This window comes from Macaca fascicularis, chromosome 16 (assembly GCF_037993035.2).
Source record: "Macaca fascicularis isolate 582-1 chromosome 16, T2T-MFA8v1.1".
NCBI lineage: Eukaryota > Metazoa > Chordata > Mammalia > Primates > Cercopithecidae > Macaca > Macaca fascicularis.
The window spans coordinates 71,491,377-71,503,940 of NC_088390.1; the positions used below are offsets into that span (position 1 = coordinate 71,491,377).

General features: G+C 44.6%; 1 protein-coding gene across 2 annotated transcripts in view; it reads right to left on the reverse strand.

Annotated features, from left to right (window-relative positions):
- The window catches only part of GNA13 (G protein subunit alpha 13), a 47,456-nt gene extending 37,356 nt beyond the window's left edge, over positions 1-10,100 (reverse strand). For both annotated transcript variants that reach the window (XM_074020145.1, XM_005584721.5), the window contains exons 1-2: positions 9,738-10,100; positions 6,940-7,166 (exon numbers count right to left, since the gene is read on the reverse strand). In XM_074020145.1, the coding sequence (XP_073876246.1) occupies positions 6,940-7,166; positions 9,738-10,020 (510 nt within the window). In that variant the 5' untranslated portion in view covers positions 10,021-10,100. The remainder of the gene's footprint in view (positions 1-6,939; positions 7,167-9,737) is intronic.
- Positions 10,101-12,564: the final 2,464 nt, after the last annotated feature.

Below are 12,564 nucleotides of genomic sequence, written 5' to 3' on the forward strand. Positions count from 1 at the left end.
TCTTGGCCTCAAGCAATTCTCAGCCTGAATTAATTTTCTAAAGAAAGAAACTGGCACCTGTTTTGGGCTAACAGGACTGGATACCCCAACTTGGTTGGCTGCTGCATATCTGTGAAAGATGAGCAGGGAATATTCAATCCAAGGAGTTCTTTGGCCATTATGCTTTTCTTTAAAGTAAGCTCACAAACCTTCTTCCTGGGTTAGGTTCATACTCTAGGCAAAGAGTTCTGAAACTAAAGTCTACTTTTCATAACAAAACTATTTACTTGTTCCACCTCTTAGTTGTTTAATAACCATTTTCAGAGAATCATAAATTATTGTGCCACTAGCTTTGTTTAGCAATAAAAGGTAATATAGAGAGCAGCAAGTATTTTCCAATTCCCCTTTACAAGAACCCAGACATCCTACAGCCTGACAAGTTTTCACCCAAAAAAATGCAAACATGAAAATTTCAACATAATAGAATACATCAAATGATATCACCTATGTATGCATGCACACACACCTCACAAAGTTGTATTAAAACTATAAGTGTAAACTTAAAGGAACTGACGGAAATTTAAAAAAAGAAATTAAAAAGAAAAAAAAAAACCTTTGTGTTTAACGTAAATAAACATAAAGCTCTGGGTTTACAAGATTTGGATAAAATGTAACCACTCTGACATCTGATCAATTTCATCACAAGGAAATTAAAGTCAATTTTAAAATCTGTACTATCTCTGGCTGGGTGAGGTGGCTCACTACTGTAATCCCAGCACTTTAGGAGGCTGAGACAGGAGGAACACCTGAGTTCCAAGGTTACAGGGAACTATGATCACACCACTTGCACTTCAGCCTGTTTAACAGAGTGAGACTCTGTCTCTAAAAACTATTAATAAAGTAAGATAAAAACCTCTACTACCTCTAATGTTATATATAATCTTTATTTTATATGGGATGAAGTATTTAACACTAACCCTAGAACCAAAAGATACCCAATAGGTTTTTAGCAACTCAAAGTCCTTGCTTGACTATACTTAAGAGAAAATGGACCAATCATCCAAAAGAAACATAATATTTTACAACTGAAAGTAGCAATTCTTTACTATTTAAAGCAAATCCAAATTTGCGTTAATTTATAAATAAATGACTCTGATTCTTTTTCTTAAGCGGGGGCTGTCCTCACTATGTTGCCCACATTGGACTTGAATTCTTGAGCTCAAGCAATCCTCCTGCCTCCCCAGTAGCTGGGACTACAGGAGCTTCAAATGACTCTTGATTGTATTATATTTCAAATACGTGCTGCAGTGCAAATAAATTTTTTAAAAAATTAGCTGAAACTGAAGTTTCTAGAATACTTAGTTGGACCTCAGCTTTTTAAACGCCAGTCATGGAGCTAAATGGTTACCTTGTTACACAGATTGAGGGAGTAAATCTCTGTGTTAATGAATACACTACCTTATGGGCTTCAAGAAGAATAACATCAGGCACAAAAAGAAGAGAATTAAGTCTAACTGAAGGTACCATGATTAGCAAAAAACAGTTTGGTTTCAGGAATTGCAAAGACAGACTGGCCATTACAGGAAGCTGTATTAATGCTGACAATGTTAAACTGTTTACAGAAAGTAGGAAGCTGTGGGATGTTCCTCCCACTGTCACACACGCTGTCCTGTCCTACGTAACCAGTGTTGCTTATACTTCTCAATAAGCGAATACAAATTAAACAAAAAAATTAGTTGGAAATGACTCCTAGCCATTTTGTTAGCTTTCATCCATATCTCCAATTGTATCATCCAGCCAACCCCTGACTCCCATCTCTTTATTCATCTGAGTTACCAAATTATCTAGTTATTGTCACATGAGAAGGTTTTCTAAAACAGGGTAACTCAAAAGTGCAGTGGCAGGCATACTGAACGTACAGCCAAAGTAGAGTATTTTAAATATTTAATTCAGTACTAAAAGAGGCCACTTCTTACAATGTATTATCCTCAATGTGTTGATTTATAGTAACTAGAAAGGTACCTTAGGTTATAACAAGAATGTGAATCTTGTATTTTTCTTTTCCACAGTAAGCTATTTAGCTGACCCATAATGGAACTAACCAAAAAAGGAAATGTTTGCCTTTGGGAACTTAGAAAGAAAAACATTCATGTTTACACCCAAAGTTATTACTAACAAATGAGTAGCCTGCTAAAAACCTAAGCTGTGTTATCAATACCCTATCCCTTGTCCTGAAAATTGATTAAAGGGCAGTTGTTCATCTTAAGCAAAATGTTAAGTCATGTAGAGCCTTAAAACCTGTCAGTTTTTAATTTTCATTAATAAGTTTAATAATCAAATCATTAGTTGAAATGAAAAGGTTAATTTTAATTTTAGTTACTTTATCTGCTAACCTCTTCTATTTCTTCTGATGTTTACTTTTCCTAACCAAAATTCAAAAATATGTTGCTAAACATAACAAAAACATATTCCAAAACCCCCCAAATAAAAATTATAATTATACGAGAACTTTCCACTTCCTAGAAAATTAGGAAATGGTTACAGAAATAATCTGTATTTCTCAAAAGGGCAGAATTAAATTATATTATTTATCTTTATGTTTTTATTTTTTTGAGACAGGGTCTCACTCTGACGCTCAAGTTGGAGTGCTTAGCATGATCCCCAACACTGCAACCTCCACCTCCTGAGTTCAAGCAATTCTTGCGCCTCAGCCTCCTGAGTAGCTAGGACTACAGGTACATGCCACCATGCCTGGCTAATTTTTGTTTTTGTTTTCTTTTTTTTTTTGGTAGAAATGGAGTTTTAACATGTCAGTCAGGCTGGTTTCCAACTCCTGACCTCAAGTGATCTGCCTGCCTCAGCCTCCCAAAGAGCTGGGATTACAGATATTTTACTTTTTTAGAAGACCTCTGTAATTAAGAATGTCTGAAAAATGAGGAAACAAAAGTGTCAGGCACTATGCTAGTGGGAGAGAAAAAGACAAACAAGGCATACCAAAGGACGTCTACATGACTGACAGCTACACATGAAAGTTGTAACTCTAACACACATAATGGGTACCGTGAGGAGTGACAGAAGTAAGCATGCTAGGGAAAGCAAAGGACACAGAGATCTCCATTCTAGCCAGGAAGACTGGAGATGTTTCAAAGAAGGAGACATAGCCCCTAATGCACTGGTCCTGGGGAAAGGGAGGCATGGGGCAAATTCATCCAAATCACCTATGGCTATTTGCTAAAAATACAGATCCCTGGGTCCCATCCCAGAATCCAGAATCAGATCGTCAGGTATGAAGTCTGAGCATCTACTTGTTTGTTTTAACAAGCATTCCAGTCCATGGGGTCCGTGGGCCACAATGAGTGTGATTATCACTGCATTAAGTGAAGGGCAAGACCTAATAACAGACAGGGTAAAGAATAATTCTGGCAGAGGGACTACGCATGACGACAGCTATAGAAGCAAAAAATTAGGGTATGTGGGAATCAAGAGATTACAGAGTATGTCCAGTGGCCTAATGAAATATATTGGAATCACAGGTAAGCTAGCTAGAGTCTTGACTCACACAAAGAAGCTGAACTCTGTTCTGGAGGTAATGGCAAGCCACCAAAGCTTTCTGAGCAAAGCAATGCTGTGTTTGAACAAGACTGCCTTGGAGTCCAAGCAAGAGGAAGCAGGACAATAACATGGAGGGAATGAATACAAGACATGTTACAGAGGTAGAAAAATCAGAACGTGGGGAGCTGCTGCATGTAGATGAGTAGATGGAATTGATGACTTTGAGGAAAATTTTAAGCAAGCCAGTGCCTTCTCAGTGCCTGACACTATGCCAAGCACCACAGCACATCCAAGAGTTTAAGAGCCATTAAGTCAACATAATAATGGAGCTACTAACTATGTGTGTCAGGTGCTACTAACTATATGTGTCAGGTGCTACTAACAATGCTGAAGCCACGCATAGTGGCTCACGCCTGTAATCGCAACATTTTGGGAAGCCAAGACAGGAGGAGGACTGCTTGAGGTCAGGAGTTCAAGACCAGCACAAGCAACATAGCAAGACCCCACCTCTACAAAAAGTTTTTAAAAAATTAGCTGGGTGTGGTGGCACACACCTGTAGTCCGAGCTACTTGGGAGACTGAAGCTGGAGAACCACTTGAGCCCAGGAGTTGAGTCTACAGCGAGCTATGATCACAACGGTGCATTCCAGCCTAGGCAACAGTGAGACCTTGTCTCTTAAAAAACAAAAGCAAAGAAACAAAAAACAATGCTGAGCATAGACTCAGGAAAAAAGAATCTCTGTCCTCCAGAAGTTTAAAATTAGATCTTGCTCTGTTCCTCTTTTCTTGTCTCTACTTTTCATCATGGAAAAAAGTATTTCTGGAACTTATCTCTCCTCATCTTTGAGGACTTCTTTACTCCTTAAGCATCAAGTGGCTCAAGTCAACAACAAGCAGGTCCTCATCCTGAGTGGTTTTACCTATTCGTTCTTAATCACAAAGATATACTTAGGGATGCTTTCTCAACGATGATGACATGACAGTCCTGATGTGAGACAGTTAGACCTAAGCTTCCAAATTTAAAAAACTGTCCATGAAACCCAATTTTAACTAAACGGACTTAGGGCAAATATGGAACTTGCCCACAGAGAACTTTCAGGTATGCAGTTCTTCATTTATTCATTTAATCCATATGCACTGTACGCTTATTACAGATGAATGTTTCTTCTCTGACCTGGAAGGATGAATAGAGCCTGAGAAAACTGAGTTGAAAGCGTGTGGTTTGTTGAGAAAATGAACTAAGAAGAAAGGAGAATAAGCAGCACTTAAAAACAGGAGGTAGATGGCCAGGCGCAGTGGCTCACACCTGTAATCTCAACACTTTGGGAGGGCGAGGCAGGTGGATCACCTAAGGTCAGGAGATTGAGACCAGCTTGACCAACATGGAGAAACACTATCTCTACCAAAAATATAAAATTAGCCAGGTGTGGTGGCACATGCTTGTAATCTCAGCTACTCAGGAGGCTGAAGCAGGAGAATCGCTTGAACCTGGGAGGCGGAGATGAGCCAAGATTGCGCCACTGCACTCCAGCCTGGGCAACAAAAGCAAAACTCTGTCTCAAAAAAACACAAAACAACAAAAAAACGAAAAACAGGAGGTAGGGTGATGGGCGATGGGAAGGGGTATATGGAAGAACTCATGCAAGCAAGTCTACCAAAAATAAAGTAAGAAACATTCATCAAAGGACAAAACTAACCAGAAATCTGGGAATTGGATGGAGGTCATTTGTCAAGTTAAATTCATCATTTTCAACATGCAATACTGGCAGCTATTCATTTTAACAACAATGTGAGACAGAAATAAACACATTACTTGAAAAGACAAGATACAAACATGATAGAAGAGAACTATACAAGACGGTAAATAATCCAATGCTAGTTGAATGACAGATATAAAAGCTATAATTCAGATATAGTCAAAATTAAGGTGTCAGTTTTATAAAAAGCTATCAGGAACACTTTCCTAGAACTTTTAAAAGGCAAGACTGCTTCTAAGTACAAATGATAACAGCAAGGATGGCTGGTTGTACATCACCTTGTAGCCACACCCATTAATGTGGATTAATGTTGGTGACATCATCAAACAACTTCCTAAGCAGTTTATTTATTTACTTTTTTGGAGACGGAGTTTTGCTCTTATTGCCCAGGCTGGAGTGCAGTGGAGCAAACTCGGCTTACCGCAACCTCCACTTCCTGGGTTCAAGCAAGTCTCCTGCCTCAGCCTCCTGAGTAGCTGGGATTATAGGTGCCTGCCACCACGCCCGGCTAATTTTTGTATTTTTTAGTAGAGATGGTGTTTCCCCATGTTGGCCAGGCTGGTCTCGAACTTCTGACATCAGGCAGGTGATCCACCCGCCTCAGACTCCCAAAGTGCTGGGATTACAGGCATGAGCCACTGCACCCACCCAGCAGTTTTACTTTTAACTGTGACTCCATTTTAATCATACTAGAGTAAAACACTTCAGATCTGAATTACTTCCAAATGGCATACAGTCTAGATTTCTATCACTGCTGGAATCTTTCTGGCCTTTGGCAAATAAAACCCAATCACAGCATTCACAGTTAAAGTACCAAACACTTGATTAAAAATCTGTTTCAACTGTATTCTGTATTTTTAACCTGGACTGGATACTTTTTTTCCAAACCTGTCTTCAATGTTGTGTAACAGCTACAAAGTATTTTATGGGTAGTCTCCTTTAAGGAAAAAGGGGAAAAATGCCTGGCGCAACGCCAGCAATTTAGGAGGTCAAAGTGGGCGGATCACTTGAGGTCAGGAGTTCCAGATCAGCCTGGCTAACATGGTGAAACTGCCTCTCCTAAAAAGACAAAAATTAGCCAGGTGTGGTGGAACGTGCCTGTAGACCCAGCTACACAGGAGGCTGAGGCACGAGAGTTGCTTGAACCCTGGAGGCAGAGGTTGCAGTGGGCCAAGATTACGCCACTGCGTTGTAGCCTAGGCAACACAGTGAGACTCCATGTCAAAATAAACCCCAAAAAAACAAATTTCTGAGGCTACAATTTTGGAAATCAGAGACAGGTTGAGCATCCCTTATCTGAATGCCTGGGACCAGAAGTGTTTTGGATTTGTAATTTTTTCAGATTTTTGAAATATCTGCATACACAAGAGATATGCTGGGAGTGGGACTCAAGTCTAAACTAGAAATTCATTTATGTTTCATATATACCTTAAGACATGTAGCCTAAAGGTAATTTTATGCACTATTTTTACAAGTAGTCATTACAGACTAGGACACATTAGGTCTATCCCTTAGCCTCTCAGTCTGCTCCTCCAACTCAAATACTTTGAGATTTGAGAGCATTTCGAATTTTCGCATTAGGGATGTGCAACCTGTATTACTAAACGTTGCTAAAATAAAACCACACGTTTTAAAAGAGCAAATCTCTTACCAGCTGAAATTCTCGACGCCGGTCATAGGCATTCTGTATGCCGCTGTCTGCCCATAATGCTCTTATAGCAGGAAGATATTGTAAGAAAACCCTTGTTTCCACCATTCCTTGGGCTGCCATGGGGGCCCGGGTATCAAACGACATCATCTTATCTCCATGTTGTTGGTTTGAATTATCTCCCCAGGGAATATGAAGCTTCTCTCGAGCATCAACCAGCACCCTCATACCTTTGTTCAAAAAGAAGAAAAAAAAATGTATGGAGAGGAGTCATTACATATTATCATAAGTTTTTATTTCAGTATTATTTCCTTACACTTCTGAATTATCCCAGACAAATCTTCAAAAATGAAGACCAACATTAAAAACAAATGTAACTTCTCAGAGGTTAAAAAAAAATAACAGTTGCTCACTGTCTTAAAATTAGAGCCTTGAAAAGCAAATACTATTAGCACAATTCCTCTTTCTGAAGGATTTTTAACATGTTCCAATTTATAAAATAACTTCTGGGGTAGAAGGTAGTCAAAAAAGAACCCAACTCAAGAAGGAAAAAGAACTTATGTTGCACAGACCAATGTCCAAGCTCACAAGAAAACGGACACAACCAAGATTTTACGAGCCTAAAAGATGTTCATTTATGACACACTAAGAACCAACTATTACATTATAGCTCCATGTTCTGTTTGTTCCTTCGGCACCGTAACCCAACATTGAGTCTTCTAGGAACACATTCAAAATTTAAAAACTTCTTCCAGCCTAAGTTTCAATCCAGTTTAAGTCACAGGACGGCCTTCAATTTCCCTAAAAGGGAGGAAGAGCAACTGCAAAATAATACAAAATCGGACTCCAGCTCACAGAGGTTAGTTAGTTCAAACTCATATTTCATATCACTGATTTACTACTTTCATTACCTTTGATCAATCTGAACAGTCACTTGGCTATTAGGAAGTCATCTGTTTGAATAACTGAAAAACTGGTGTTTTTTGGGTTTTTTTTTTTTTTTTTTTTAAATAGAGACGAGGTCTGGCTATGTTGCCCAGCTGGTCTGGAACTCCTGGGCTCAAGCCATCCTCCCACTGTGGCCTCCCAAAGTGCTGGGATTGCAGGAGTGAGCCACCACGCCCAGCCTGAAAAACTGTTCTTCTGTCAAATTTCATGTCAACTCGGAAAAACTAGATTCCTGACGACTTACATCATCTCGCAACAATGCTCAAGTAGATCACACTTACAACTCAGTGTACATTAAGAAGAGGTGTTTACCTGGCTCACAATCAGTTAACATGCTGATGCTATTCATTAACATAATTCCTTAAGTTCAGCTGCATCAGGTTACAAAGGTTCCTTCAATTAAGGACTGTCAAGGCAGAGTCTGCAGCCTTGAAAGAGACCTTAATTAGTTTTGTGCTAAACATTACAGCAGGATAAATACAACTGTTCTTTATAGTTTAACTGCAGAGGCACTAGGGCTACAGCGGGCTGTGGTCTAGTGATTCTCTCTAGTTCATTACTCCACAATGCCTGGCTCTTCAGGCAGTTTTTCCTTTACCCAAACGCTGGAAGGTGGGGGAGCGGGGTGACATTAAGAATTCCCTTATGTACTTCCTGACCAAAAAATCCCACTTAAAAGGACCTGCAATCTGTAGCAAACTCCTAAACTGCTCCCCAGATAAAATAAAATCCAGATGCACCTGAGGTACCAGGCTCTGCACCTAAATTCTGCCAAAAATGTCTTTTCTATAGAACACACCTGACACACAGAAACACGAGTGTTAATTATCTTTCAAATGACAAAAACCGTCTTTTTTATTTCTTTGAATGCCCAGAAATAAACAACTTGTTTTTAACTTAAGAACAAAGTTTAATTTTAAAACTACTGTCAATAAAGGGCAGAACCAATTATCTAACTCAACACTCATTCATTGTTTCCATCTGTACAGCATCCACATGACTTTTAGGCCAGTCTTCTTACCACTACATTTCATCTAAACAGAAGTAGTGGTACTCCCTTCCCGCCAGCTCCCAGTTACTTAGCGAAAAGGAGAGTGGAACGTGTTGCACAGAAATTACAAGTAAACATCCTACCTGACCGTGACACTGGGGCGAAAAAGCACAGAGGCTACTTTTTCAGACTAACTGTACGGGTCCATTCTCTTCTGATTCCAGTACGGTCAACCTGACACTCTCTCAAGTTTCATATCCTTGCTTAAAAGGAGGCTGTCACCCTACGCCCTTGACAAGAAGTATCGGGGGAAAAAGTTCCCTTATTGCGACGGTTCCAGAACTCGCTTGTTTAGGAGACTGCCAAGGAAACAGGGAGTTGGGAGCGCACGCGACCCCATGTGACTGGGGTCACCCAGCGGGGTAACGAGGTTCGGCCCACATCGCCCGAGCAGGGGATGGGGGTGAAGCGGCTGGGGCTGCTGTTCGGTCTTCCTGCCTCATCCGCAGCGGGGAGGACAGAAGAGGTCTCCCCACACCCCGAGGCAGCACCCAGCTCGCCCCACTTCCCTCTCGTAGGGGGCGAGACCAGGACGCGGTGGGGGGTGGGGGAATGGCCGTGACGCCCACCGGGGAGACAAGGAGGAGAGCAGGGCGACCCCGAGCATCCTCTTGCCTGGGGGGCGAGGGCACCCCGGGCGGGCAGGGTCGGTTCCCGGGGCGCGCCCCCTTCCCGCCAGCCCGCCCGCCGGGCCCGGTCCTCCGCCAGCGACAGAGCGGACGAGGGCGGTGCCCGGCCGCGCGCCCGCCGCCGCCCCAGCCCCCTGGCCCCTAACCCCCGGACCCCGTTCCCGGCCCGGCACCTTTGATCACGTTGCTGTAGATGGTGGGGCGGAACTCCTCGCGCGCGCGCTGGTCGAAATCCTGCCCGTGGATGATCCGCATCTGCTTCAGGAAGGTGGACTTGCCGCTCTCGCCTGCGCCCAGCAGCAGGATCTTCACCAGCCGCTTCACGTAAGTCTTTTCCCGAGACAGGCATTTGTCGATCTCCTTGGACTTGCGTTGCTGCTCGGCCTCGCCGCTCGTCAGCAAGCAGCCGGGGAAGCACACGGACAGCACGGACCGCGACGGCAGGAAGTCCGCCATCTTGCCGCCGCCGCCGCCGCCTCGGCGGGCCCCTCCGGCTCCCTCCACCTCCTCCTCCGGCGGCGGGCGGCTCCGGCACCGCGGCTCGAGGGCGGGGTGCGCGGTGGCGGCCCGAGCGCGCCCAGGGAGGGAGGGAACCAGCGAACTGACTCGCAGGGCGGGCCGAGCAGGGCGGGCCAGGAGAGCGGGGGAGGGAGGGAAGGAGGGCGGGCCCGGCCCGGGAGGGGCGGTGGCCCCGGAGCGTGCGCGCTCCCGCTGTCTCCCGGAGGCGCGCGCGCACGCCGTGGCCGCTCCCCCGCCTCCCGCCTTGGGCGGCGAGTCACGCGCTCGGTGTGTCGCTCGGGTGCCCGCGGGGAGGGATGAGGAACCGCGGTCACGTGGGCCGGGCTAGGGAGCACAACTTTCTGTTTCCCTTTCATGGTCTGAACCTACTTGTGGGCAGAAGGGCTTGCCCGAGGCCTGGAGGCCGGAGACCAGGTCCCGGACGCGGCTCTTTGGGCTCCCACTCAGCCGCCCTTTCTCCCGCGTTGCGCGCCCGCTGCCCGCTGTTACCGCCCACCCGACCCATTTCGAGGCCACGAACTCGAAAGTTATTTGAACAGAACAGCTGGCGTGAGCCTGGCAGGCCTTTGGTGCATTTTCTTTATTTTATTTTATTTTATTTTTTATTTTTTGAGACGGAATCTCACCCTGTCGCCCAGGCTGGAGTGCAGTGGCGCGATCTCGACTCACGCAACCTCCGCCCCCCAGGTTCAAGCCATCCTCCCGTCTCAGCCTCCCGAGTAGCTGGGATTACAGGCGTGTGCCATCACACCCGGCTAATTTTTTGTATTTATTTTTAGATACAGGAGTCTTCCCCTATGTTGTCCAGGCTGGTCTCGAACTCCTGAGCTCAAGCAGTCCTCTAGCCTTGGCCTCCCACAGTGCGGGGATTCCAGACAGAGCCAGCGGGCCCTGGCCTGATGTGTTTTCTTAAGGTGATTCCCTTGACCTTCTCTAGTCTTCAAATCCCAGAACGGTAACGAGACGTCATCCACCCCCACTTCCAGCTCTTTCTGGCATTTTCAGACCCCTGCCAGGGCCATCTATGAGGGGAAAGAACTGAAGTTGATGTTCACCTGAGACGTGCTACGAGGGACTGTTAATGGCTCACTCGTGCATTCCACCTGGGCTGTGATGTGACTTCGGGGACGCTTGGCCGAGCCGGAATTAGTGAGTGGCAGCAGGAGGGTGAGGTCATGGTGAAAATCCCCTACACCGGACACTGTGATGCAGGCTCTTCCCAACAAGGAAGCAAATACACAAACACAACGAGGAATGGGAGCATGCACATTTTAGCTTTCCTGCCAGATTACAGAGGATATGACCCGTCAGGGGACTTTTTTTCTTTCCTAATGGCAGATTCAGGCCAGGACACCTGAAAGGAGGCCAGGAGACAAGCCTCAAGGGACTGCTGTGGGTTGGCAGAGAAACTGCTTAACCGGGACCCCCTAAAACCGACCTCTTCATTCTTAGTATTTAGTTTCAAGTGGAAAAAGCCACTTTGGTCTGTCCTTGTTTTTGGCAATGCAACATAGCTTTGGGCTTCTGTGGCTCAGAAACTTCCTATGTGTGAGGGAGCTGAGGTAAGAGGTCAGCATGCCAAGAAACTCCTGAACAGGTTTAAATTTTAAAATCGGTACTAGTCAGTTACTGTCTGGGGTTGGGTTAATGACTGAGAAGCCTCAACTCAGTAGATTGGCTGCAGTAAACAATGCCTGTAGTAGGATTATCTCCTGTGGCTCTGGCAAGCCTGGAGGTTGGACAACATACGGTATATAAGTACAGTAGGCTCACCTCCGATATCTGTGGATTGATAGAGTCAGAATCACTGAGCAGTGCTGTCAGGCAAAATATATGGTAAAAGCCTGCCCTGGATGGAGAATTTCTCCATCATCCCATCTAGTGTTTGGGAGGCCCTGTTCTCAGCATGCAAGGACTCGCCTCTCCTAGGATTGGGGCATAGAACCTGTCCCCAAGCACTGTTTTTGCATTGACCCCAGGTGCTAATCTGAACTCCAACAAAGACAGAGGAGAGAAACTTGTAGGTTGGTAGTTAACATCTTTTTTCAGAAGTGTGTGTAACATAATGGAAAACCAAGAATGCCTAGGAGGCAGGAAGGTATTCCTGCCCAGCCAGTTCATGTTGTGACATGCAGAGCAGCAGAGAAAGCTATTCAAAGTCCTGCGTGTAAGCTTGCCTTGGAACAAACTTGGCTCACATCGAGTCTGGCTCTTCTACTCAGTGTAGTTTTTTAAAAGAGACCTCTTTGACCTGAAAGTCAAATGAAGGAAGAAGAAGAAGGAGGAAGGAAGAAAGAAAGAAAAAGAGGGCCAGGCACAGTAGCTCATGCCTGTAATCCCAGCACTTTGGGAGGCTGAGGCGGACAGGTCACTTGACGCCAGGAGTTTGAGACCAGCCTGGCCAACATGGTGAAACCTCATCTCTACTAAAAATACAAAAATTAGTGGGGCTTGGTGGTGGGTGCCTGTAGTCCCAGCTAC